Source organism: Ixodes scapularis, unplaced genomic scaffold (genome assembly GCF_016920785.2).
Source record: "Ixodes scapularis isolate PalLabHiFi unplaced genomic scaffold, ASM1692078v2 PGA_scaffold1__304_contigs__length_218370807, whole genome shotgun sequence".
Taxonomy (NCBI): domain Eukaryota; kingdom Metazoa; phylum Arthropoda; class Arachnida; order Ixodida; family Ixodidae; genus Ixodes; species Ixodes scapularis.
Window position 1 is genome coordinate 145,008,044 of NW_024609846.1, and position 26,290 is coordinate 145,034,333.

At 45.5% G+C, this 26,290-nt stretch overlaps 3 protein-coding genes and 1 long non-coding RNA gene across 8 annotated transcripts; 3 read left to right on the forward strand and 1 right to left on the reverse strand.

The window, feature by feature from the left end:
* The first annotated feature begins 6,005 nt into the window (after positions 1–6,005).
* On the forward strand, positions 6,006–13,881 carry LOC120848756 (peroxynitrite isomerase THAP4-like). Its single transcript, XM_040220773.1, has 3 exons — positions 6,006–6,071; positions 7,139–7,696; positions 13,861–13,881. The coding sequence occupies exons 1-3, from the start codon at positions 6,006–6,008 to the stop codon at positions 13,879–13,881; spliced, it is 645 nt and encodes a 214-aa protein (XP_040076707.1).
* A 263-nt stretch (positions 13,882–14,144) lies between these two features.
* LOC120839733 lies at positions 14,145–16,836 on the reverse strand. Of its 2 annotated transcripts, XR_006077743.1 has the most exons (4): positions 16,064–16,836; positions 15,749–15,777; positions 15,617–15,686; positions 14,145–14,340 (listed from the first exon to the last, which is right to left on the reverse strand). It is a non-coding gene; the product is annotated as an uncharacterized LOC120839733 (long non-coding RNA). The 2 variants fall into 2 exon arrangements; XR_006077742.1 differs by having other exon boundaries at positions 15,617–15,777.
* Positions 16,837–16,935: 99 nt separating this feature from the next.
* LOC120839730 lies at positions 16,936–20,745 on the forward strand. 4 transcript variants are annotated; one of them, XM_042290967.1, is made up of 8 exons: positions 16,962–17,325; positions 17,587–17,670; positions 17,763–18,403; positions 18,476–18,526; positions 18,640–18,678; positions 18,755–18,957; positions 19,826–19,985; positions 20,057–20,745. In XM_042290967.1, the coding sequence occupies exons 3-8, from the start codon at positions 18,376–18,378 to the stop codon at positions 20,170–20,172; spliced, it is 597 nt and encodes a 198-aa protein (XP_042146901.1). In that variant the 5' UTR covers positions 16,962–17,325; positions 17,587–17,670; positions 17,763–18,375; the 3' UTR covers positions 20,173–20,745. The 4 variants fall into 4 exon arrangements, with proteins under 4 accessions (XP_042146899.1, XP_042146901.1, XP_042146900.1 ...); XM_042290965.1 differs by having other exon boundaries at positions 16,936–17,073; positions 17,149–18,403; XM_042290966.1 differs by having other exon boundaries at positions 16,962–17,670; positions 17,749–18,403.
* Positions 20,746–24,118: 3,373 nt separating this feature from the next.
* LOC115318419 lies at positions 24,119–24,968 on the forward strand. The gene has a single exon (XM_040220771.2). It carries the CDS (start codon positions 24,317–24,319, stop codon positions 24,941–24,943), a length of 627 nt encoding a protein of 208 aa, XP_040076705.1. The 5' UTR covers positions 24,119–24,316; the 3' UTR covers positions 24,944–24,968.
* The last annotated feature ends 1,322 nt before the right edge of the window (positions 24,969–26,290 follow it).

The window sequence follows — 26,290 nt, forward strand, 5'->3', positions numbered from 1 at the left end:
TTGTCCCTCTTGTTCCCCTTCTCCAGGGATTATTTTCATCATTATTGTCCAGCTCGCTTGCCCCTTCGCATTTAATTGCATTATAGTCATTATTACAATTCGGAAGACAATCGGTCTAGTGTCGTCGCAGCTTCATTTACGTGATCCTTTTAGGGTCTGTAATTCCGATAGTGTGGTGGAATTCCTTAAAGGTTCAAATCCCGGTACTTGTGATGCGGTTTCTTTCGATGTCGAAGACCTTTTTTATTCTATCCCACATGAGGCACTTTTTGAGGTGGTTAGAGAAGCTATTGAAGCGTTTGGTGTTTTAAAGTTTCAAAATGAGTGTGGCGTGTATGAGGAGGGTTTTTTAGAATTGTTACGCTTCTATCTGAGCTCCACCTATGTTGTTCATGAAGGAGTAAAGCTCATACAGAAGCAGGGTGCGTGCATTGGGACGAGCGTGGTGCCCGTATTGAGCGACCTGTTTGTAGCGAAGTGTGACAGAGATATTGAAAGCCGGTTAGATAAAGAAGTTATTTGTGTTTAGATATGTAGACGATTACCTGGTGTTTTTTCGTTCGAAGAAGGGTTCTGAAAGGAAAGGCTTCATTTCTAATATGTTAGGGGTGTTTAGGGACAGTGCATCAGGACTCAGTTTCACCAGTGAAAGTCCCGCGGATGATAGCTTACAGTTTTTAGATCTTAAAATTTTATTTAGGAATTCACATGTCTGTTGGTTTTATTGCCCTAGGGCTAAGAAGAGGGTGTTCCCATTTGATTCTAATCACTCAAAAGTAATTAAGAGGGGCATTGCCTCTACATGCCTGAGAGCTGCCTTGACGAAGTCTTGCCCACATAAGATAAAAGACAGCTTTAGTTTGCAGATATTAAAGCCAGAGGAAGGAGGCTTTCCATCTATGCTTCTTGTGGGGGTTGCAGAGTGCCTGATAAAGAAACTATGGGGAGGATGTGGTGTTGTAGGAGAGAAGCCGAGGTGTAGACCAGTTGTAATACCTTATGTTCATAAGGTGAGCCACAGTATAAAGAAAGTGGGGCAAAAACATGGGGTTCCCGTATTACTCTCAGCTCCTCAAAAACTGGGCAGATTGTGTGGAAAAGTGGGACGAGGGGAGACAGGCATCAGTGTCTGTCAAAAGAAGCATATGAACAGGTATGTGGAGTGTAGCGAGGGCGTGGTGTACAAGATTCATTTATCATGTGGCAAAGTATACATAGGCCAATCGGGACGTTGTATAAACGATAGGCTCAGGGAGCATGCACTGTCAGTTCGATCGTCACCCTCGGGAAATCTGGCTGTGCATTGTGACAGGTGTGGGTGTGTCCCGAAGTTTGACAACACCATTATCTTGGCTCGAAACCGAAACAAAATGACAAGGGAGATATCCGAAGCTTTTTTCATATCTGAGTGCGTTGAACAGTGATGTGATTGGCCTAAGCCGTTTTGGAGCACCTTTTGGAGCAGCCAAAACAGTGTTTTGGAGCAGCAAAAGTAGCTTTTGGAGCAGATGTCCTTAGAATATATATATATATATATATATTCGAAGTGCTGTACAAGCGAAGGGATTTGTGTTGTGTTCTGATGTGACGTGTTGAGACGGAACTCACTGCTTGCGCTTTTACTGCTCGGACATCCCACAAGTGTACACAGTCCTGTAGCCGTTGCCGAGCAATTAAAAAAAAACACTCGTTACCATTTTACAGGTTCCCGACGTGCCAGATATTCGTCAAAAGTAAGCAAACGTAAAATAATGGACTGCAAGCGTCCCGGCTGGTGCGTCTACCGTGCAATCATGTTCGCATGCACGTGAGGGCAGCTTCTGTAGGCTTGCAGTTGCGCGTGCTTCATCGCGCGAGCGGAGACAACGGCTGTTCGATCAAAATGAAAACCATGCTGTTCCGCTCCGTCGTCAACTGATTTCCGAAACTGTATGCAAAATTTAACTTTCGAGCGTACGACCAAAAACCGTCAAGCGCCGCGTGCTTGCCATGTCGGCAAACAAAATACAGGTTAAACACACACACACAAAAGAACCTGAGCGCATTGATGCAAGACATCGCGAGCCAGGGTCAAAAAGTTTTTGGACCGCTTTGTGCAACGACTGAACTCGAGACAAACATGCGCGCTGTGCGGGTTCAGCGTGCAGACATTGCCTCCTTTGCTTTAGCTCACTTCCCTTCTCCAACATTCTTTCGCGGATAATTTTTCACGTACCGGGGTCCCTCCCCAACGAAAGCCCACCGAGAGAAACGTAGGTAATCAATACTTCGACACAGCAGTCTCTGAGTCAAAGAGAGATTTTTGTAGTAACGTATGATTTAAACCAGAACAGGAATGTTGATGAGCATGCGGCAGTACCTAGTTTCATTTTAGAAAGCGCCATGTGTGCAGCGACGTGGGGCTGCAACACCCGACGTCACACGACCATGGTGACTGGAACGCAGAGACCAAATATAGGCAGCCGGCAATGGCCAGGCGGCGCCACGATAGTACTGCATTCAGCGCCACAAGCGGCGGCGCCTCTGTTACTGGGGCGGCCTATCTGCCCGCCGGGCCGTTGCGAGCGACGGCGACCCCAATTTCAGCAGTCCCCGTGTGCACCTGCGTGCGTCCCTGGTTTTTTCGTGCGGTTTTTTTAAGACCATCGGGAGCCCTGATAGGTCCAAGTGTTTAGAGAATATTCTAGAGTCGTCATCTGGACACCAGTTTGAGTTGTCTTCACTACTTGTGGCCGCCCGATCGGTCTGTGCTTCGCTCGTCTCCCAGGAAGTGACACAATAAAACGAGAAGGCAGCGAATAGGTTTATTGTACATTCCGGTTGCCCGTCTTCGAGAGCCGGCAGTCCGGACCCGCCGACCCTAGTTGTCGCCCGTCGGTCAGAACTCACAGTCGGAGCCCGTGTCCAGGCCTGCGGATCGTCCTTCCCACGCCAGTACGGCGTAGGCTAGCTGTTCCGGGCTATCTCAGTCAGTTTCGCTGCGGAACCACTACGGGATTGTCATGGCCCAGGCCGGTATGGCCAGGGCTCGCCGCTTCCGCCAGTCCTGACCCGAACTTCGCTGGTGGAATGCTCCCGGGAATCGCCATGGGCCAGACCAGCCAGAACAGCTCTATAGCTCCTGCCCGGTCCCAGCCTCGTGCAGCACGCTCTTCCTCTTTCCTCGCCGGCTGGCCCCGCTCGCACCTTGCTCGGCCGTCCTCTCCTCCCGACGGCCACACACACTAGAATAAAATTTGGAACTCAGCATGCTACATAACCGTACGCACATCGCAAAGCCTGGTGTAAAAAGGCGACAGGACGCTTCGCGCGAGATTTTTCCAAACAAAAAACATTAGCAGCCTGTTTCTGCACGCCGTCACATTTGTTACTAGACTCAGCATTAAATTTAGTTGCTGAAACAAACAAAACTTTGTGCTACGAAAATCCACTCGCAGGTTTGGAAGGTTTTGGTTGCGACCACGCGTGCCGAACGGCATTAGCGGTGCCGGAACGGGCCGACGGGCCTTTCGCTTGAAGACCTGATCGCCCGATCCTCGACGTCACAGCGAAGCAGCAATCGGCCCAATTGTTCCTATCGTATTTCCCTATGTGGCTGTCAAAGCGACTTCTAATATAACTTGTAATATGTTATTTTGCCGAGTAGTCTGCAAAACGAGTTCGTCCGACCACTTTCCGAGCCTGCACATATATTTTCGTTCACTTCCCCCCAAAGAGTTTCTGTAAAATTCACTTACTTGATGCGTCGCACTGCAGTAATCCACTTCTGTCGCCGTGTCGCTTCCCAAGATCTCGAAGGGAAGCGATGAAGTTTGACGCTTGAGTCACCTTCGCGACTGTGGCCGTGTTTCACGCAGCAGTAGCAGCGTTTATTTTTTGGGAGTGTCTACATCCACGCGCGGGGATGTAGCCATGTCGGGAGGAGATAAGGCTCCATCCACGCACTACGTCACTTCCGGCGCCCACGTCACTTTTTTGCGTGGACGGAAGCAGTTCTCCTTCCGTCTTGTCTCCGTCCACGCCACGACCAACTATAGAGTTGGTCGTGGTCCACGCAGCAATCAACCTACCCAACCTACGTTCTTGTCTCCCATTGTTTTGCCTTGTGCTCGGTGGCCATTGCTCCTTGCGTTCCTGCCGTGCGCGGACTGCTGTTCCTGCCTGGTCTTCCCCAAGCGGGTTTCTCTGAAGTGTTGTTTTTATTTTTATTTTATTGTTTTCTTGGTCAAGAAAACTTTGTGTAATCACACGGTCGCACTTCTGATATGCCTGCAGTTTTGGTTGCTGGGGATTCGATTTTGAAATACTTGTCCCAGTATTTCACATCTAATAACCGGGTGGCTGTCGAAGTGCGGGTGTTTAGTAACGTTAGGATCAAGGCTTTGCTTCTCGAAGTGTCTGACGCCCTGCTCGATTTTGGCACAAACAACACCAGCGTTTGTGCCTGCGCGTACGTTGACAAGTACCGTCGGCTGGCCGCTCAGATCTTGGAACGCAATCCGACGACGCAGATCGCTTTTTCTTCCGAGTTGGGAGAACAGGTTCTTTTCGTTGGAGTGTCAGCGTAGGCAGAGTGCAGTGATCCAGGTGTAGAATGATCGGCACAGAGAAGTGAACTGGCTCCTGCAGGAGTTCTGCCGCAAGAAGGGCTTCGTGTTCATCGGTGATCTCGTGGACGAGTGGCATCTGTGCATCGATCGGCTACTGTTTTATTTGTCATGAAATAAACTGTTTCTGGAATCTTTTACCCAGTTTTCTCGATTGAATGCTCTCAATAGGTTTCTTATTACTGAGTCTAATGCATGCTTTCCCTTCTCGCACAACCTTTGTGAGATAGCGAGCGTGCGCGCAAGTCAAGAACATACGAAGCGTGTGCTCGCACTTGTCCCCTTCGATGCACATAAGCTCACACTACAATGCCTTAAACGAATTAAGCCAATCACATACACGGCGAAGCCTCGCCGCCTCGCCTCAGCAGCGATGTGCACATGGGCGAAGGCCCCAGAGGCCGCAGCCGCGCCAAGCCAACCAATCCCACACCACATGGCTGCAGGCTGCACGCCCCCACGCACGGATGGCACGCACGCTGCCCACACGTGTGTGTGACTCCTGGACAACATAAATATAAAGACATCTACGGATACTATTTTTATGACGCATGATATTTCCTATCAGTGTTAGAAAACAGTGAAACATTGATAAATTGTCTAAGAATTTGTAAGGTCACGTGATATATTAACTTTAAAACAACAATAAAATGTAACCTCTTTATTTTTAGATCCTATATTTACTTGTAAGAAAGCATAATATGTAAATAAAAACAAATTATGTCCTTATTTTATAAGTCACGTGACCTTTTGCGTGGATGGAGCCTTATCTCCTCCCGACATGGCTACGTCCCCGCGCGTGGATGTAGCCACGGCCTTATTTTTTGGGGGGAACTCTAAGAGGTAGGCGAGATGTTACAGGAACCCGGTGAGGTCGTAGAGACTTGAAGTTGGGACTTACTTTTACGAAAAACGGTTCCAAAAAAAGCTCACGCCGACTCGGAATGCAACGTTCACACGTGGTTTATGGATGCGCCCACCCGCGACCCGCGCAGGCCTGGCCTACCCAGTTTCTTTATTTTGCAGCCGCTAGATGGCGCAACGTGTAGCGCCAAATCCCACGGCCGTTGCTTTGAGGAGCGAGTGCTTCAGCTCACAAAGTAACTCTCGCCGCGCAAAAATGTGGTTTCGTTTCACAGCATGACGGCATGGCTGGTACCCGGCACGCTAGCGTCGGAGCGTCCCCACACACCCACGTCTTTCGTTGAAAATATTTTTAGAAAAGACGCGAGACAAGACCCATGAGACGACGAGAGCACGAAACGCGAGATGGCAAGACCCTTTTCAAAAGTCAGCGCCTCTAGGGACGGTTGCGCGAACTTCACAAAATTCGCCAATACTGCGTCGTCGTCAAGCACCGAGGGTGTTGAACCATACCACTGTGTTCGGCAGTTTGACATGCCAACTCATTGCTGCATCCCTCAATGCACCCAAAGAGGGCCAAAAGATAAAAAACAACAAAAGGTGAGTCTTTTTTTTTTTTTTTTTCACGTTAAAAACACCAGTATTCGAAGAAATCGGGTCATGCAGATCCGCGCGGAGTGAGCGGCGATCACATTAGGCCTGTCTGCTGCTGCCTCAACGCTTTTCGAAGCTTCGAGAGCGTGTTCACCGCTTCAGAGTATAAAGTTTGCACAAATAAAAATAATCTTTAGAGGATAACCCTTGTCCACGTGACATCGTTTCAAAATGCGTTTGAACTGGTCGAGTAATCATGCGATGAATCCCGTAGCTGCGAGCGATTCCTGACCAGTATTCGGAGTTTATTTCTGACAACGCTGCGTTGTGGTGTCCGTTCACATGTTGTGTGAAGTTTCCTAGTAGGTATGGGCACGTAGCTTCGGATAATACCTCGTCTGCACAAACAATCACGCAAAAAAAAAAAAGAAAAAAAAGAACGAGCGCAAGGAGTGCTCCCACGTCACATTACATGGAATTCGATAGAACATTGTTTTACGTTCACGACATCGGCATTGCCCGAGTGCTTACTAGCACGGAGAGCTGTACTTCGTCTCTTTAGTGCCTGTATCGGGAGCTCGTGCTGCAACTTCTAAACATGTTTTCAAGCGCGCGCGGGGCGGTATCGGGCCTCCGAGACGATTTGCTTTGCTCGTCCCCGCAACGTTCTGCTAGAGCTGCTCTTCAAGTGCTTTGGCCCCATTATCTCGTAACGTTGCCCGTGAGCATACAACTCGCGCGATCACAGCCGCAAAAGGCACAGCATGCTATAGAATACATCACAGCATACCTGTAGGCCACAACATGATTGAATGAATGACGTGTTGTTGAGAATAACACTGGAGAGTAAAACAGGCGTGTGCATGGGATGCATAGGAGAGTTGACTTTATTTAGGTCACTTAAAGAGCTTGTAACAAAACAAAGAGGGACAAAGAGACACGCCCGAGTCTTGACAGAAGGTTATTTAAAAACAACCAGTAGAACAGCCCGACGGAAACAAGATTTTATTGCAAAGCTCCGTCTGCATGGTTTAAGTTATACAACCACATTTTTCTAACCGCAATAATTCTATTCCCAGGTTTCCTACTTTGGGTTTCCAAGAAGCAAGGACCTCCACAAGAAGTGGATTGTTGCCATCAAAAGAGACGAAGGGAAGCATTTCAAGGTTACCCAGTCCACTAAAGTGTGCTCAAAGCACTTCAAGGAAGAACAGTACCTGCCTGGTTATGTGAATGGCCGAAGGTTTCTAAAGGAAGGTGTTGTTCCATCCGTATTTAGGTTTTCGGTCCCTAAAGTGCCTAGAAGGACACTCCACAGAAACGCCACTGCACCACTGAGCAGTCCAGTGAATGTGGCAGCTGCAGTTGGAGATGAAGCAGGCACACCAAGCTGCGAGGACCAGCTCCCACCAGACCCAAATGCATCCCTGCTACCTCAAGAGGAAGTAGCCGAACAAGCTGCCCTGGTTAGACGGCTTACATCTGACCTTGAGAAGTCTCAGGAAGAGCTCAGTAAAGCTCAAAAAGAAGTTCTGAAACTCAAGAGGCACATAGAACTTCTAGAAGAAGAGAACAAAAAACTAAAACAGAAAGTAAGCCGCAAGTTTTCCATCGAGTGCTTTAAGGCTGCGGTACCACGGCGGCCATCTTGAACAAAACATTAGTTGAACCACCAGGGCGGCGTTGGCTGTCCGTAAGAGCAAATGCTGCAAAACCTGCGCGCCAATTTCGAAACCCTCTTTCCCCTCGCTTGCGACCTTGAGTTTCCTTCTCCACTCTTACGCCCCTCCTTTCACGTGTTCACCCTCTGGCGCGTCGCGCCCACGTTCATTGTTGGGAGGACAATGTACCGGATAATCCCCAACTTGAGGCCCCCTGCTGCCAAGTGATTTGAGCGAGATGGGGTTTTGAAGCGGTATGGAAAAGTAAGGGAGGAAGTGGCCGAGTGGGCTAACGCGTCTCAGCTCGGAGCGTGGAGCGAAAGCTTGCGCTGGGAACCTCCTGGGTTCGGTCCCCGCCGCCCCCGCCCGTTTCGATCTGGATGAGTTTCGTACCGGCACGCGTTCGTGTGATCACTACTGTGTGATGCACGTTAAAAATTCCAGGTTAGTGGTTGTATCGCACTGGCTAAATTTCTCATCTACAGCTAAGAGACCGATTACCCGTTGAGGCGCATCTCCATCAAGGCTGTATAAACATAAAAAGCAAGCCAATTTTTTTTTTTTTGTTATGGAAAAGTGGGACCTTTAATTTCGAACTATGCATTTTCGATACTGCATACGTTGTGTACGGGGCTGGCCAAGGCACGGGCGCGAGGACGTAACTGTATACAATGCTTGGGTTGCAGGAGCACTCGCGCGCAGAAATGGTAGGACGCGCTTTCTGAAATCACACGCCTACATTCCACAGCGTTGCAATCCTACGAGTAAAACAGAGTACATCTTCGGACAGTGCGTGAGTTGATGCCGGCCGTACGAAAGACACACCTCGCGCTTCCTGTCACTACTGCCGCTGCTTGCACGCGCTGCCGGTTGGCGGTCCTTTCTTTATTTTGTTTCGTCGCTCTTTTGAAAATACTGAAACTAATATTTTCTCAGACCCTGCTCATCGTACCTCTGCACTACAGTTGTGTAAACACATTGTGATGTAATTTGAGATATGGGACGGAGTGTCTACATTTTTATTTCGTGTGTACTGCCGGCATAATATTCCTTTGCTGCCAGAGGGTCAAAATAATGGTAGGGTCGGCAGCAAAAACTATTTCAATGACCGAATTATGATCAAACACCAGTAAGAACATAAAAAAGAAATCACATGGGGACAATAAAAATATTGCTACAAGAGGATGGTGCGCGGGGCACAAACAATATTTGGAGTGACGTTGAGGGAACGCGACAAGCCAGATATTTCCTGATGGCAGCCGTAAAAGTTGATCTGGTGCCTCGTTTTGATCGGCTTTGCACGGAAACTCGTCGACTACCGACTATCTTGTCAGTGGTGAACATAGTGAACATGAACAGGATGATTTTTTTTTTTGTTTTTGTTTCTGTAGTTAAATGAGAGTATGGAAATATGAGACGTCCGCTGACGCTTGCGTCGGCTAACGGAACCTCAATCACCGATCGCGGCCGATGTCATGGGCGTATACAAATACATCAAGTCGTCTGAGCGGGAGCAGTTGAAGCGCCGCACTTTTTTGGCCGGTCAGTAGAGACTCCGCGAATTCTGACTCGAGGCTACTCTGTGCGGAGGGAGCCGCTACTGAGCGCGACCAATCGGAAACCAAGGATGGCTGAAATTTCCTAATTGCCATGAGATTTGCAAAATCGTTCTTCCCGTCGTAGTAAATTCGCACGAATCGCTATTCGATTTACTAATCGATTATTTGAATGAAAAGATATATTTCAAAATTCGTACGTGGCTCACCAAATGGCAATAAAATTGGGATAGGATTTCAAACCTATATAGTGTCACCCTAATTTACAAACTTGTTTCACTTGAAATTAGAGTTCACGCGCAAGCGAGCTGGTGGAAGCCTATACTAAAAAGGCCAGAAACAAGAGAAACAAAAAATAAATAAATAAGAGCGGGATAACCGCAACACAGTCTCAAATCACAGCTGAAAATGGTTACTTGGTAAGTGTAAATGTCCAGACATTGTATTGGTAAATTGTATATATATATATATATATATATATATAAACAAAATTTTGCAGATGAATGAACCGTACTTAATCCAATGAATTAAAGAATCCAAGTTTCCAGGAACCCGCCGAAAGCCAAAAAACGGCGGAGCCAGGATTTGAACTCTGGGCCTCCCAATGTCCGGTCGGGTGTGGTAGTGGTTAGCACACCCGACCGGACATTGGGAGGCCCAGAGTTTAAATCCTGGCTCCGCCGTTTTTTGGCTTTCGGCGGGTTCCTGAAAACTTCAATTCTTTGATTACTTGGATTAAGTATGGTTCATTCAACTGCACAATTTCGTTTATATCCTCCTCGGAGACCACGTACGATGGTGTGAAGTGCCCGTGTTATATATATATATATATATATATATATATATATATATATATATATATATATATATATATATATATATATATATATATATATATATTACAACACGGGCACTTCACGCACACCCGACCGGACATTGGGAGGCCCAAAGTTCAAATCCTGGCTCCGCCAATTTTTGGCTTTCGGCGGGTTCCTGAAAACTTGGATTCTTTAATTCATTGGATTAAGTACGGTTCATTCATCTGCACATAGTCGTTCATATCCTCCTCGGAGACCACGTACGATGACGTGAAGTGCCCGTGTTGTATATTCAATAACGTGGCTCTTGATTCTCGCAGATGATGATGATACCGTGTCTCTAAAGCTCATAAACAAAGAATACTACTACATGTACACGGGGCGAGACAAACAGTGGGAGGATTTCTGGAGCACAAACGAGCACGTACCACGTGACACTAAGCGTCGTACCGCGTTCCACGCGGCGGCGTGTGTTTCCAGAACACCTCCGATTGGATACATTTCGTTTCTTGTGCATTAATAAGACAGGTAGGAAACGCCAGAAAGCCAAGGTGGAGTGGTGTAGTGGTTAGCACACCCGACCGGACATTGGGAGGCCCAGAGTTCAAATCCTGGCTCCGCCAATTTTTGGCTTTCGGCGGGTTCCTGAAAACTTGGATTCTTTAATTCATTGGATTAAGTACGGTTCATTCATCTGCACATAGTCGTTCATATCCTCCTCGGAGACCACGTACGATGACGTGAAGTGCCCGTGTTGTATATATATATATATATATATATATATATATATATATATATATATATATATATATATATATATATAAAGTCAAAAATGCGTACTGTGGGAGTTATTAATTCGAAGTTTATTCCAACGTTTCGAGCGGGGACCGTTCTTCATTAGGTGATGAAGAGTGGTCCCCGCTCGAAACGTCGTAGTAAACTTCGAATTAGTAACTCTGACAGTACGCATTTTTGCCTTTGTATATATATATATATATATAGAGAGAAAGAGAGAGAGATAGGTAGATATATATTTTTCACTATTTGCTGACGGCCGAAACTAACTATGCAACACAATTTTCGCTAAAGGCTACCGTTATTTACAAAATATGACGAGCGTAGTTATTATATCTGCAATAATTTGATAGCAGAAACATAATTCGATCAAGCCACTTGATGAGTTGGCGTTCAATGAAGCGGTGTTCGATGAAATGTCCACTATTCGATGAAACGCCAATCAGTAAAACAGAGCTTCATCGGACGAAGATGCCTAGCTGTTGTGATCCGCAATATTTCGCGCAAAAACGAAAGACACCAGAATAAACAACAAGTAAAACCACAGAGCTGCCCCGCCTCATATCACCCTCAGTTGGAGCTCGACTGACACATTGCGCCGATCAAGCATCACCTACAGCTCAACACCTAAACGCCACGGCGTTCACTATCTTTGTTTGGGTGATTCCACCCACTAATATAACAACTCGTACAATGCGCCGTGATAAAGTGCTTTTTGTCTTTGTGTAAGTGTTTTCGTGACATTTAACCTCTGTTTGCGCTCTGACTAAGAATGAAACCATGTATACTAAAACATCGATAGTGGTCTCTATTTTTAGCAACGCTCGCACACGTCTTGTCTTTGACGCAGTGGCATTCTCATCTCCCATACACGGACAATTGGTCAAAATAGGTTGGTCGGCCTTCACTCATTAGCTGCGGAACGTTTTGACCGTGACGTATGTATAATTCAAAGAAGCACCAACAGGCGGGTGCCCCTTTGAAAACAAATCATGTTCGCGTAGAGATATTTAGCGGCTATAGTATAGTCCGTAGGTATTTATTTCTAGACCAACTCGTCGGCGTCAGTCGGTACAGGCACTGGAGGCGTGATGAAAATGCTGGCAGATGTCGGCTTGACGAGCCCCACACTCTCCCCTTACACCAGATGGCAAATAAACCAACAACAATATTTGTCGATGGGCAATTGATTGAAGAGGCCAATCCGTAGTAGGATGACTCGACAAAGGGTAATTCATCGAAAATTCCAACTCGTTGACAATTGTCTGTGAGGCCATTCAGTTTCCACATTGCACTCATCTTCTGTATTAGAACACATACACATGTTAGACATTTTAATATAAGCAAGTTTCGGGCACCGGATATTTTTTTGCAAAGCTGTTTCACCGAATTTCGCATCTCCCGGTTCGTCGAATTTTGATATGAAATCATAATATAATTATTATACTTGTCACTTTTTCAATTAGAAATGGTTACAGATAATTATAAAATAAAAGTAGGCTTTCGCAAAAATTATGTCGATTATAGGCTATGCCAACGTAGCCGAACAGTAAAAAAAAAATGTTATGAGGGTGTTTTTGTTAGGGTTCAGGAAAGACAAAGGCGATTCTTCAAATCAGCACTGGTCACACAGGCCGACTGGTAACATAATTAAAATAAAAGCACCGACTTCACAGAACAGGAAAAAACAATTTCACTAGACGTTTCGCCTCCCTTGCGGGAGGCATCTTCAGTAGGTACACAACAATGCCTGTGTAAGCTTCGTGGAGAGGGCCGCGTTTTTTGTTACACACGGATGTGTGTGTCCCTGCGAACAAACCACGATTCTAGGAGCTTTCGGGACCCCCATCTGTCCTCCCTCGCCAAGGTCGTCGCGGCTGGGAAGTCAAAATAATGCCCTATTGTCCACACATAGTACACCAGTTCAGACTTCAGTTGGGTCGCGTGGGATGCGCACGTGACGTCACGCTTGTGTTTACAAAGCAAATGAAAAGTTCAACCTCAAGTCAACGCTATTTATCAAATATGTCCGTACTTCGTGGAGAGGGCCGCGGTTTTTCTTACACACGGATGTGTCTCTGAGAACAAACACGATTTTAGGAGATTTTCGGGACCCCCATCTTTGTCATAGGGTGACTTGTCTATCGGACTGTTCGTCGCAGCGAGAGTACAGGGAAGGATAATAATTCATACCCTATATCGTGCAGAAGAGAAGAATATTTAAAAAAGAAAACGAAGCGAAAATTTTGATTTCCCTTCTTGTGGACAGGGCATTGTAGGTGAACGTGGCTTCCTTGTTTGATTCGCCAAAGTAGCAACAAAGCGGCATTTTACGATCGAGCGAGCACCGTCGGAAACACTGCCCAAAATAATTTTATAGGGAGTTTCACGGCTTTCCACTGCGACATAAGCACGTGGATAGAAAAACAAATATTGACAACAATAAATGTCGAATATTTTTGGCACGCTCACACCTGGTTTTTCTTCATAATTTGATGACTCATATGTTGATTTTGTTTGCGGAACCGCACTTCTGACCGGCAATTTTATTGCGTACGCGAAGCTTTTGCGTGCGATCTACTAAAGTTAATTATTTTGGGGTGTCCAAGTTGAAGCGGTGCATGTTATTTTTCGATCTCTGTCCGAATGATACAAAGTTTCACGTTTTCACCCTGTGAGTGAAGTGAGTTTGTCAGTGCTAGCATCGAAGGCTACCTTCGAACTCTAATTTGGAAATAATATCTCTGTTGCCGCATCGCCCAAGCAACCACTGGACATCCATCGGACATCCAATGGATATCCTTTTCGGATATATCGTACATCCGAGGGCCATCCGCGAAAATCCGAAGGACGTCCCGTGGACGTCCGACGGACGTACAAAGGTAAGAGTTTTGTACATCCGGAGGACATCCGAACAGGGATCCTCAGCGGACATACTTTGAATATCGCGCCTCAAAATCCCTAGGGATTAGGGCATTACGTCTAAAGGCCCGTTCACACTCTTGCGACCGAGTAAAACCGAGAGAGACCGCACCGGTTTTTAAGCCTCTTGCGATCTCTTAGGACCAGCTCCGCTGCAGCGCATCCGGTCCTAAGAAGTCGCAAAAGGCTTAAAAACCGGTCTGGTCTCTCGGTCGCAAGAGTGCGAACGGCGCTTTATGCTTTACCCTTTACTTGGACAGCTATGAATGTTCAAAATGTCGTACCCTAGCCCGCATGCTATGCCAATGAAAGACCATGAGCCAAATCTATATTGAAATAAGATGATAATTTTAATAGTATGCATTTTCTCCAGATCTTCTGGTGGCTCCACTCCTCGACAGTCGCCCTTTTTGTCAACTGTGCAATACCTTTCTGCCCTGGAAAGCTCTTCTGCCATATATTTAGCAGCTGTCTTGCTGTTGTCTGACCCATGTCCTAGTCAGACCTTGGAGGGAGTGTCCGTCTGTAAACAAATGAAAGAAATATGCTTTAATTATATTAATTGGACTATATGAATGGCACTTGTGCCTAGAGACTTTTTCAGTATTTTTAGCCTATGTTATCTACCAGATTGGCTGTGTCGTGGAAAAGCAATCTCATGCCTAGCGAGAAAAGCTTAAGATACCAGTGCCGGTAACTATCGCAAATTAACCGGACGAGTGACGAAGTGCTAGTCCTCGGTGGAGGGAGGCCGCTACGGCTCCCCCTCTCCCCCGCCAAGCAAACAAATTGACGAAGGTATGAGTGCATATTCACAACACACTGAAACCTACCTGTAGATGACGGGGAAAAGCTATTCCCTGTCATCTAAAGGGAAGTTTAAGTGTGTTATGAACATATGGTGCAAAATCCAGGCATGGGGAGGTCCCTCTGCACCATGCAGCCGTAAGAAAACAAGTTGACAAAGGCATAAGTGAGGGCAATTATCACATACACCGTCAACGTACCTGTAGCTCACAGCGGCAGACTGGATGTGCTTGACCCAGGCGTGGGGAAGCCCCTCTCCACCGTGCAGACCTAAGAAAACAAGTTGACAAAGGCATAAGTGAGGGCAATTATCACATACACTGTCAACGTACCTGTAGCTCACAGCGGCAGACTGGATGTGCTTGACCCAGGTGTGGGGAAACCCCTCTCCACCGTGCAGCCCTAAGAAAACAAGTTGACAAAGGCATAAGTGAGGGCAATTATCACATACACCGTCAAGGTACCTGTAGCTCACAGCGGCAGACTGGATGTGCTTGACCCAGGCGTGGGGAAGCCCCTCTCCACCGTGCAGACCTAAGAAAACAAGTTGACAAAGGCATAAGTGAGGGCAATTTTCACGTACACCGTCAACGTACCTGTAGCTCACAGCGGCAGACTGGATGTGCTTGACCCAGGTGTGGGGAAACCCCTCTCCACCGCGCAGCCCTAAGAAAACAAGTTGAGAAAGGCATAAGTGAGGGCAATTTTCACGTACACCGTCAACGTACCTGTAGCTCACAGCGGCAGACTGGATGTGCTTGACCCAGGCGTGGGGAAGCCCCTCTCCACCGTGCAGACTTAAGAAAACAAGTTGACAAAGGCATAAGTGAGGGCAATTTTCACGTACACCTTCAACGTACCCGTAGCTCACAGCGGCAGACTGGATGTGCTTGACCCAGGCGTGGGGAAGCCCCTCTCCACCGTGCAGACTTAAGAAAACAAGTTGACAAAGGCATAAGTGAGGGCAATTATCACATACACTGTCAACGTACCTGTAGCTCACAGCGGCAGACTGGATGTGCTTGACCCAGGCGTGGGGAAGCCCCTCTCCACCGTGCAGACCTAAGAAAACAAGTTGACAAAGGCATGAGTGCGTGCAATTTTCACATACACCGTCAACGTACCTGTAGCTCACAGTCGCAGACTGGATGTGCTTCCAGTCAGACAGGAACGGGCGAAGACGGAAAAAACAAAGCGTGGTACGGATGATATGCGCGAAATAACGAAGCGGTTCAGAATGAGACTAAACTAACTTTCCCAAAAATAGAAACAAGTAGGCCGTTCAACTATAGGTGAACGAAAGTTGTGAAACGCTAGCCAACATCTGTACTAGTCCTTTAGGACGCTACTTACGAAAACACGAACGGAATGAATTTCGAGTAACACAAAAAGAGAGGGGGATGGAAAAAAAGGACGTGGTATGGAAAGCAAGTACTAACCCGAAATGGACAACTCAAGCAGATAGTTCAACTAGACGAAAAGTTCTTCTGGAACATTGTCCAACGTGAGTACTGCCACACACGCACCATACTACTTAAAACAGAAATAAAAATATTTTAGTAACACCGTTGTATAACCGTTGACACGCGACAGCAACAACGTGGACACGGAAGAAACAAAGAAAAAGAACAAAACTCGAAAATCGGGTTGCCAGCCGAGACAGGTGAGGTCGCGAAGCTGGCTATACCGATCAGTGGTTAGTCGGTATATGATTCAATAAGAATATACTTCTCGCTACTTTTCTTGTTTGTTGTTAAAAATTAGGCATAATTATTTTACTGCTTGTTGCCGAGCGTGTTGGTGTAAACTGCAATTCATGAAATCAACGTAGGATAACACCAAGGATGACACCGACGGTACGACTGTGCTGTTATAATTTGTCTGTGGAGATTTGTTTAAATTGATAAGTCACCAAACTAATGTATGAATAAAACAAACGCTACCAATTTATTTATTTATTGATGTTTAACCCCGACGTCATGTAGTTTTCAACTTTTCTAGGTGCCGCTAGTGTCACATATCCGTTAAAATCCATAGCCAACGAAATCCATCGATATTTGTGCATTGTCGGCTCTAGGAGCGCGTGGTTTGGACTCTGGTGTTACCACGACCGGGTTTTACGTTTTACTGTCGGTGAAAGCGACGGTACCGTGAAACCGCCGCCATTTCAGCAGCTCAAGGTAAATGTTTAGCTTTTGCATAACTTTTTAGATCCGGTTAGTGTAGATGACTTTCTCACATCAGTTTTTCTGTTCATTTTCAGAGATGTATGCAATTGTGGAATTTACGTTAACCCAAGAGGTGGAGATTGTGCCTTGCACGTGGGTCACGGGAAACAAGTGTTTATGGCCGAAGGTGTCCACCGATAAGGCTGTCAAGCTAGTGCGAAAGGGGGGGCCACCAGGACCAGGGTTTTCTGAGTTCGAGGTGACTGTGAAAGGACTATTCAGTGAGTATATTGCATCTCTTCATGCGTGCAGCAGTGTTCATTAATTGTAAGTATTTTTTTCTTATGTAACTACAGATTCCTACGAAGAAGGGCGATCTAAGTTGGAGCGGTCGCGGTTCACATCTGATCTCTCGGACGAGGAGATACGCCCAAAGCGTAGGAGATTTCGCCCCACACGCTGGAGCGAGTCCGACTCAAGCTCGGATGAATTCCCGGAAGCCCCGATGCCGCTCTGCGCACGGCAGAACTCGCGTAACGCTATTTGATTTTTATTTTGTTCTGCAGCTGACAGCCTTGTTGACCGTTGCAACTGTTTCTTAACCTTTAGCTTAGAATTCGAACCTGGCACTTGATAAGTCTAGGGTGTGTCGTCAGACGTACTTGATCTGTCGTTTTACGTAAACAATGTGCTTATATAGGGGGTTGGGGCACAACTGCATTTTTTATATTTTGGGAGATCAATTTGTACTTTTTTCATCTTACAATTTGAGGTTTTCTGGTCGCTTTTCACAGCCAGTAGCCAGAGACTGGAATCACAGAGTGCGAGCCCGGCAAGATCAATACACAGTGAAATGTCGCAAGCTGCACTAATGCGAGGTACAGTTTCTCCTGAAAACCACTTATATTGTTTTTCGCTTTTTGTATTCTAATGTTACCAATTCCCAACTTAATCAGACATCTCCAAACAGGTGCTAGTGGTTCGTCCCAGTCGTCTAGCACTTCGATAAACACGCTGGCTCCCAGTCCACAAGATAAAGGTAGCTATAGGGTGTTTTCACTGACGTAATTTCGTCCACCATTTTGTTGTTGTGAGCTGTCTGGCGTGTGCCAAACTCGAGCATTCCAAGGATTGACACGCCCCCTCAAATGCGTAGAGCACCGCTGACATCATCTCAACCGGTTACGATGTAATCCTTCAATGTAGTAAATTTGTGTGAAAAAACAAGCTAACAACAAAATGCCAAATTGACGTTATGTGCGAACAACCTATAATGTATGGCCATTTTACAAATGAGGGGCTATGCACATATTGCTGCAAGTTGAGGTGCAAAGCTTGCAGAACCAATTAACTTTAATTTCATTTCCGTGTGAGCGCTGAAGTTTTATATTTAATCAAATTTGGGCAAGCAAATATATGGAGCACCATGCCACCAAAAACAAGGTGGCTTTCTTCACATCTAGGAACCTAAATATGAGAAAAATCCATGTCACCTTGTACCCTTATTGCATCTAGCGCCTGCAGTTGTCTTTATCTTCGTAGATGCCAGTGGTTTTTCAACCGCATCTCAAACATTGACAAGGATGTCGGCTCCCAGTCGATTAGATCAAGGTACTTTACTGCAGAATTGTGTTGCAGCTGCGTATTAAGATATTTTGTGTGTCCTTCATTAAATTTTTTCAGCACTGCAGGCTATGCAACACATGACGCCTAGCACCAGTGCTTCGACCTGCGGTAAGCTAATTTGATTTCAATTGTTTTTCTTTCACAGCATGGTTGCACAACTTTGAATAGTTTTGAAATGGCTAAGCTCTTGACTTTTTGCCTTCTTTTTTTTTTCTTTTTAGCTGATCTGCGGGCCACTGCTAGGATCTTGAGTGCTGCTGGTAAGTAGGATGTTGTCTCCTGCCTGCACTAATTTTATTTGCCAATATTTATTTCAAGCCTTTTCTTTGCATGCAGAGTTTCAGCGACGGGTGCTGAATGGGATGAGCGTCATGAGGAGCCAGCAGACGGAGATAATGGACATAATTTCGACATTGCTACGAGCGCGTGAGAGTTTCGTTGTAGAGCCCAGCCAGCCGATCCTCGTTGATCCCCTCGACACTCCTGAAGCAATTGAGGTGTTTGATGGCGCTCTTACAGATGCCACGAGTGAGGCTTTGGTAAGCAATTGCTGTTATCAATGCCTGCCCATACTCTAGTTTTTGTCACTTACTGAGGCAAGTATTGGTGTTTGCATTCTCTAGACTTTGCTGTTATGTCTTATCCCTAGTGTGCAGCTAAGGTTAAGACATGCAGATAACAAATAAGCTAGGAGCAAGCTGTGATTTTAAATCGAGATGCATCGAAGGGGTGAGACTGCCTGTTCTCTGGTAAGCAACAAAGGTGTTTGTAATGGTGCTATACTTTAGCATTATTTCATGAGTGTAGAGCAAGCTCTGACTACTTCCGTATTTCTTCAAATGGCAACTCTGTCCCACAGTTCCAGATCTTAGAGCATGGGAAATGACTAATGAGATAGAACAATGACTAGGAGGTGTAAACAACTGCCCAAATAAAATAAAATTTGGGCCCTCACATTCCTTCAATCTTTCTCAAGGTATCACCAGTTCACTCATACTGGCCTCGGAGATAAAGAGGGGGTGTGAATTGGCTAATTGTAAAGCCTAGCCCAGTTAATACAAGCTGTAAACCCATTCATGCTCAGGTTCTTTCTATCCAGCTAACCTTGAATGCCAAACATTTTTGGCTATACTTGCTTTCTGGGTATCGTAATGCTCCTTATGTCATGTCTTACGTTCCCCAGGCACCAGCCCCACGTTTTATGTGCTCAAACACGGCATTGGCATTTTGCATGGACAGTGAATTGAGGATTGCATTTTCTTATAACCAAGGTTATTGCCCCAAGATGAACCCTTTCCATGATATAAGTAGCTTTGGGGATAGCGTTTCACTGGTCAGAGTAAAACAGCGAAAACTGGCTATGTCTTGTTCGTATTAACTGTGTCGTGCTCTGTACGTTCCTTCCAGGTTGTGGAGCTGACCTCCCTTGGGGACCTGTCTATCAAAACATCTGTAAGGTCTATGCTTGCACACCTGATTAGTGACGAAGCTGCAGCCAAGTTCAGCATGGATGGGCGCAAAGGGAAGAAGGTTTTCCGTAGCCTTAAGCTGTACAAATTGATCTTTGGTAAGTAGAAGTTTGCAACGCAATTCCCTGCCTTTTTAAGTTGTACTATAAGGGTCATCTATTGCTTTCAGCTGCTATAAAGCGGACAAAGCACTGCAAAGAGTCTACGAAAAAAGAGGTGGAAACGGAAGTCAAGGAGTGGCTTCGCCGCGCAAAGGAGAGGTGCACCACTTCTAAGGGAGAGTAGGCATCTACCTTCAAGTGTGAGAAAGGTGCCTCTGCCCTGGTTCTGATTGCAAATAAAAAACTATTTTGCTGTCTAACATCCTTGTTTCCTTCTAGCTTACGAAACATAAGGCCAACTGGCACTGCGACATCACTACGTAAAATGTAATCAAATGATTGCAAAATTACTTTAAAAAGTAGTACACATGCATCACAATTCATTTGATTACTTGTAGTCGAGAACATACAATACTGTTTTTCTTTTTACCGCACACAGTATCAGCTTGAAAGGAGCTTACAATTCTAAGGTTCTAGGCCTCTATTAATGGACCTTCGGACAACACTTGAAAAAAAAAAACGAATTACCGATGTGTCCACCTCTTTTTTTCCCCGTCATACCTATTGAATGATCTTGGAGACCCCAGAAAGCATCTATTGCGCCCCTCAAACCCTTAGCAAATCCTAGAGGGCCCATCAGACTTTGCAGAAAATTGTGATGGGCCCCTATGGAACTTCAGGAAATACTGTGATGGGACCTCTTAAGACCTCAGGAAATCTTGAAGGGGCCATCAAATCTGTCAAAGAATCTTGGGGGGGGGGGGGGGCCTCAAACCTATCTTCATTAGGGAAAGGTATATCCTCTGCACAAAAAGGTTCTGTTATGATAATCGTTTAGTGCAGAATGGGACCACTTTTAAGTAACTGTTTTTGAATGGTTTCCCAATACCTATTGGGATATGTTCGAACATCCACAAATGGACAGCCCTCGGACATCCATTTCTGTATATCCACAGGACGTCCACTATTAGTCCGAATTTGGACGTACGGAAACGGATGTCCAGTGTACGTCCGACGGACATCCTTCCCTGGCAATGGATATTCGGCTCTTGTTCGGACGTCCGACGGACATACGTGGTTGCTTGGGCGCGGACAAAGATATATATGCTCTTATCACTGTAGCAAAATAATGTGGCAGGATTTGTGCTCTTGTTATGATCGTGTACCATTGTAGTGGACGTCATCCCAGCACGGCGTATCGTTTTTGTATTCGGTTCAGCCCTGCAAACCACACTTAGGAAAAAAATGAAAGTTTGCACCTTGTTTGTTCAATTTTTTTGTTATACTGCAGAAACACATTGCGCCCCGTATTTTTGAAGGCACGGTAGACGGTGGTGACGGTGAGGTGACCGACCCCCATGTCAGCCAGCGTCTCGCTCGACCTCCTCGGAGGACAGGTCGTTTTTACTGGTGACTGGTGCATACGTGGAGCAACTCCGCGCGCATTGCGTTCTTCATCTCAGAGAACGCAATACATGACTCAGCTCTATCTCGTCATCGCTCCAAAATGACAAGTTGAATTCGCAACTGTAGTCGGTGACAGGTCAAGAACGAAGTGGGAGCTCCTCCCACCCTGTTCCACTTCAGCGGAGCGAACGGGGGAGAGGAGGTCGCCCCCTCTCCAGCGTTCGCAAATGGCAAATTTTAGTTTATTAGGCCACCAACTGTCAATTTACGCTCGTTCCTTTACGTCCGCCGCAGCCGATAATGTTATCCCCGGGAATACCAAAAGTATAATTTCTTTCAGCAAAAAAACAAAACAAAACAAAACATAATAATAAAACGCCCGGTATATCACAGCTTTGACAACGCTTCACGTGTGTGAGGTTCGATGACCGACAGAGAACCACCGCTGGCCGTGCTCCCGAAGCGGAGAAGAGCAATTTATGGAGACCGATCATATTATCAGAAAGGTGCAGACTAGGGAGCCTTCATGTGCGCGAAGCGCACATGGAGGCACTCTAATGCAGACAATCCAGGAAAAGTATTCTTGCAACTATGAGGTTCCAGTTGTACTTACACATACATTATCGTCAAATTTGACGGAGTTCCTTCCAACACTAAAGAGTTGTCAAGAGTGAAGATTATAAAGGAGAATATCAGCAGGAATCTATTGTCTGTTTACTGAAAACAAAACATCAGAAAAACGCATTTGGGCGGCCGGGGAGGCCAGAAGCACGGACTGCGCGCACCCAGCGTGGAACCAGCGAATGAGAGGGCACTCCTAGCAATCTGTTTTCAGAGCCACGGTATGCCGGCTGCCGGCCAAATGTCCACTTTAATTCTATTATGGCTTTCGAAACGTAAGTACACGCTCGAGAATTTTCAACAATATCACGCGAGCGCCGACCGGCCTGTAGATCAGCGCATCGTCACGGCGCGAAGTAGCGATATCAATGACAGTACGCGCGTGCGCAGAAGAAACGCGCCGAAGTCGGCGTCGGCTGCTAAGCTGTTTCCCCAATCACGACCCACCCCTGGCGCGACGCCCACCGCTTGCTCCACCCCATAAGCAGGGGACGTAGTAATCAAAGCGACACACACGGTACGCAAACACGAACAGCAGCCAGTAGGAAGGACACCGACACGAGCTTAGTCAGCGAAGGAAAAGACAGACACAAACTTCACTCTAGGCAAACAGAGCAGGGGTTGTTACAAGGATGAGAGGCGTGCGGAGACGGAGGTAAGCAGTGCACAATAAATATGCGAAAACTCGCAGCAACCGAAGAACCACGCAGCAAACACGTACGTGCACACGCACCAGAAGCACGTGCGTCACGCTGCGTATCTACGCGGAACTGGCGATTTTGGCATTTCGGTAATTTGAAACTTCGATATCGATTGCGTGAACAATTTATTCAGCAAACTGAACCGGTGGAGCCTTGCATAAAAAAAAAATCATATGACAATATAAAAGCGACTGAAATTCTTCCTAAAAGCTATATTAGCAGAAAGTACCGTGTTATAAAGGACCTCACGAGTTTCGACCAAGTTTTCCAGCACGTTATTTTGCAAGAAACGGAAGAAGCCAAGTGTACAACCAGTTTCCGAAGCTGGCAACCACAGCTGGAATCAGCGCCATCCTCGGCAGTTTCCTGAACCTCGCGTAGTCACATTTCAGCCACCGCCACATAGAGGGCGCAACCAGACATCCAATTTGTGTTTTCTGTATGTTTTATGATTTTTTTTAATAAATAGGCTCAATTAGTGAAAATGTGGGCTAATAATCAGGACCTGGAACAGTAATCTCCATTTAATACTAAAAATATCAGCCTAAATGTCTGCCAAAAAGGGTCAAAATACTCGGTTTTGACTATCAACAAATTCGTGATTTCGCCTATATTCAAACTTTTTTTATGGAAACTCAAAGGTGAAATTTAGAAAAAGGGCCTCTAACGACAAAGCAGAATATGTTTTTCTTTGCAGGTCTACAATTTTATTCAAATGTGCCAATCCCTAAGCGCTGTACCACTGTACTACCAAATGAAGTTTGCCAAAAAAAACTGTTTTTGTCACTTTTCACGTGAGCATTCCGAAAAAAGTTTAGGCCATATTACAATGAAATTTAGCGTAGCTCTTTCTACCATAGTTGCAAACACATGTAAAAGGTTTCAAATAAAATGACCGAGTAGGCGACCAAAAATCCGCGACTGAATGTGCTTCCGCGAGGTACATTTTTTAAAGTAAATATCTGTCAAAATAAAATGAAAAACGAAAAAAGGGCCTCTAATGACAATGAACGCACTCTTCTTCTATAACATTCTAAAATTTGAAATAAATTGCTCCAATTGTGAACCCTGTACCACTGTACTACGAAACCATGTTTTGCCGAAAAGGCCAATGTTCGCGGTTGCCCACTGAATTAGCGTTTTGCACTAGGGAAACAAATCCTACATCAGAGGAAAGATAATGTTGTACAGGACAAGATGATATATAACACATAATTTTAGAAAGCTTGAACACGCCACAATCGCATTTCGAAAACGTGCGGAAAGCGTCGTATGTCATGGCCGCCGTGGGACCGCAGCCTTAAGGATGCCCCAGAGGACGTCCAGTCTTACACGGGACTGCCCGATTATGGAACATTCATGTTTTTGCTCCAGTTTGTGGACCCAGGCCAGAACGGAGAGAATGTGAAGCTGTGGTCAGTATCCTACTCTCAGGACAGCAAGCAAGGTCGGCCCCGAAGCTTGCCCCCTCACGACGAACTCTTCCTTATCTTGGTTCGCCTGCGCCTTGGACTGTTTGAGAAGGACTTGGCCTTCCGATTTGGAATTTCTGTTGGCACGGTTTCGCGCCTGTGCACAACATGGATTAGCTACTTATACATGCACTTTGCAAGACTAGACTTATGGGCAACGCGGCAGCAGGTTGATGAGGACATGCCACCTGCCTTTAAGGAGAAGTATCCTACGACAAGGGTGATCCTGGATGCGACAGAAATCAAGTGCCAGGTGCCCAGCTCACTTGTTCTCCAGTCGGCAAGTTTCTCCACATACAAGTCTACAAATACCTTCAAAGGACTTGTAGGCATCTCTCCAGACGGAGCTGTGACATTTGTGTCACAGCTTTTTTTAGGCTCGATGTCCGACAAGGAGTGTGTGAGACAGAGCGGGTTTCTGCAGCTTGCTTTTGACCAGCGTGACTCGGTCATGGCCGATAAAGGGTTCCTGATATCAGATCTGCTAACAGAGATTAATGTGGAACTCAACATCCCCCCGTTCCTTGGCCAGGGAACCTTCACAGAGAATGAAGTGAAAGAAACGGAAAACATAGCATCACTGCGAATACACGTCGAAAGAAGGATTCAGCGTATCAAGAGCTTCCACATCTTTGATCGTGCAATCCCACTGTCATTGGGGCCAGTGGTGAATGAGATATGGACCATCTGCACGATTCTAACAAACTTTCAGAGCCCTTTGCTACGCCAGCAAGACAGTGGCAATGTGGACTAGCAGTGTGTAAACGCCATGCCCATGTGTGTTTGGGAGGATTCTTGCTTGGATCAAAAAACTTTTAACTTTGTTTCTATCTGTGCTTTACATATGCTCTAAATCAAGTGTAATAAACTCCAGAATATAGTTAACGAGATAAGAGCACGACAATGGTTTTATTTTTGTATTTACATGCATTTACTGCTCCCTTTGCATATTTGTGAAGGAGATTTGGGATGCAAGGATGGGTACTAAAAATGGCACAGTAAACAAATTGGTGCTACACAGTTGGCCTAAACATAAAGCAGAACAATGTTTCGTGAAAAAATTATAAAAGACAACTGCATCGTTACAAGTGACTGGGATAAATGACCACATAACATATTCAAAACATTTGATGCGACATGTCCCTGGCACTCAAGAGTTTGTGGATTTGAATACCGGTCAGGGTGGTTTGGAATGTGACAAAGGCTTAATCCGGAGAAGGCACAGTTTAACAGGTTAAACCAAGATGAAAATAATGCCACAGACCTTTGTTGCGACATGCTAATGGCCTTCCATTAGTTCAGCACATAAAACTCCACATTAAGGGGCGACACTGGCTAGAGATTTAACTTTTGAACTACTCAAGTGATCGGAATGAAATTTACATCAGATGTAAGTTTATTGTGCAAAATTGCAACTCTCTAAGACAACTTTACATACCTGCATAAGATATACCACTCTTTGTTAAGAAATCTGATATGCAAATGAAGCCATTAAGCACCATTTTGACGGTTTGAATATATAGTGGGAGGTGTGGGACTTCGGGCTATCTAGTTTTTATAGCTCAAATGTGAATATTTCAGGAAGAGTTATTACCTCAAAATATGAGATGCATATCTGTCCTACATCAATTTTTGAAACCATAGTTTTTTTCTCAATGAGGACTTCAACTTAAACAAAATAAGCTAGATATCCAGATTCCTCATTAGATTTCAGTTCAGAAACATCTCGACTGTGATATCAGAATACTTTTACCTTCAAACAAAAGACTCCCTCGTTTGAAATTTGCAGCAAAAAGTGGAACTGGAAAAATGCATTCAAACATTGAACTCTTACTTCGTTACTGCCTCGCAATGTGTTGAAAATATTTTATATCAGCGTAACTATTTAACATATGGTTATCAAATTTAGCATTAAGGGTTTATAATTAGGTTTTACAACGAAAAACCTCAAAATTAAAAGATGCATTTTTAAAACAAAATTTGAAACATAGTCCCATGTCCTCCTTAACACAGAATGTTAAACTGCAATGAAAACGCTGTAAAGCTGCTATAAAAAAAACAGTGAAGAGAAGGGCATCAATCCACAAATGTAGGTAGCAGA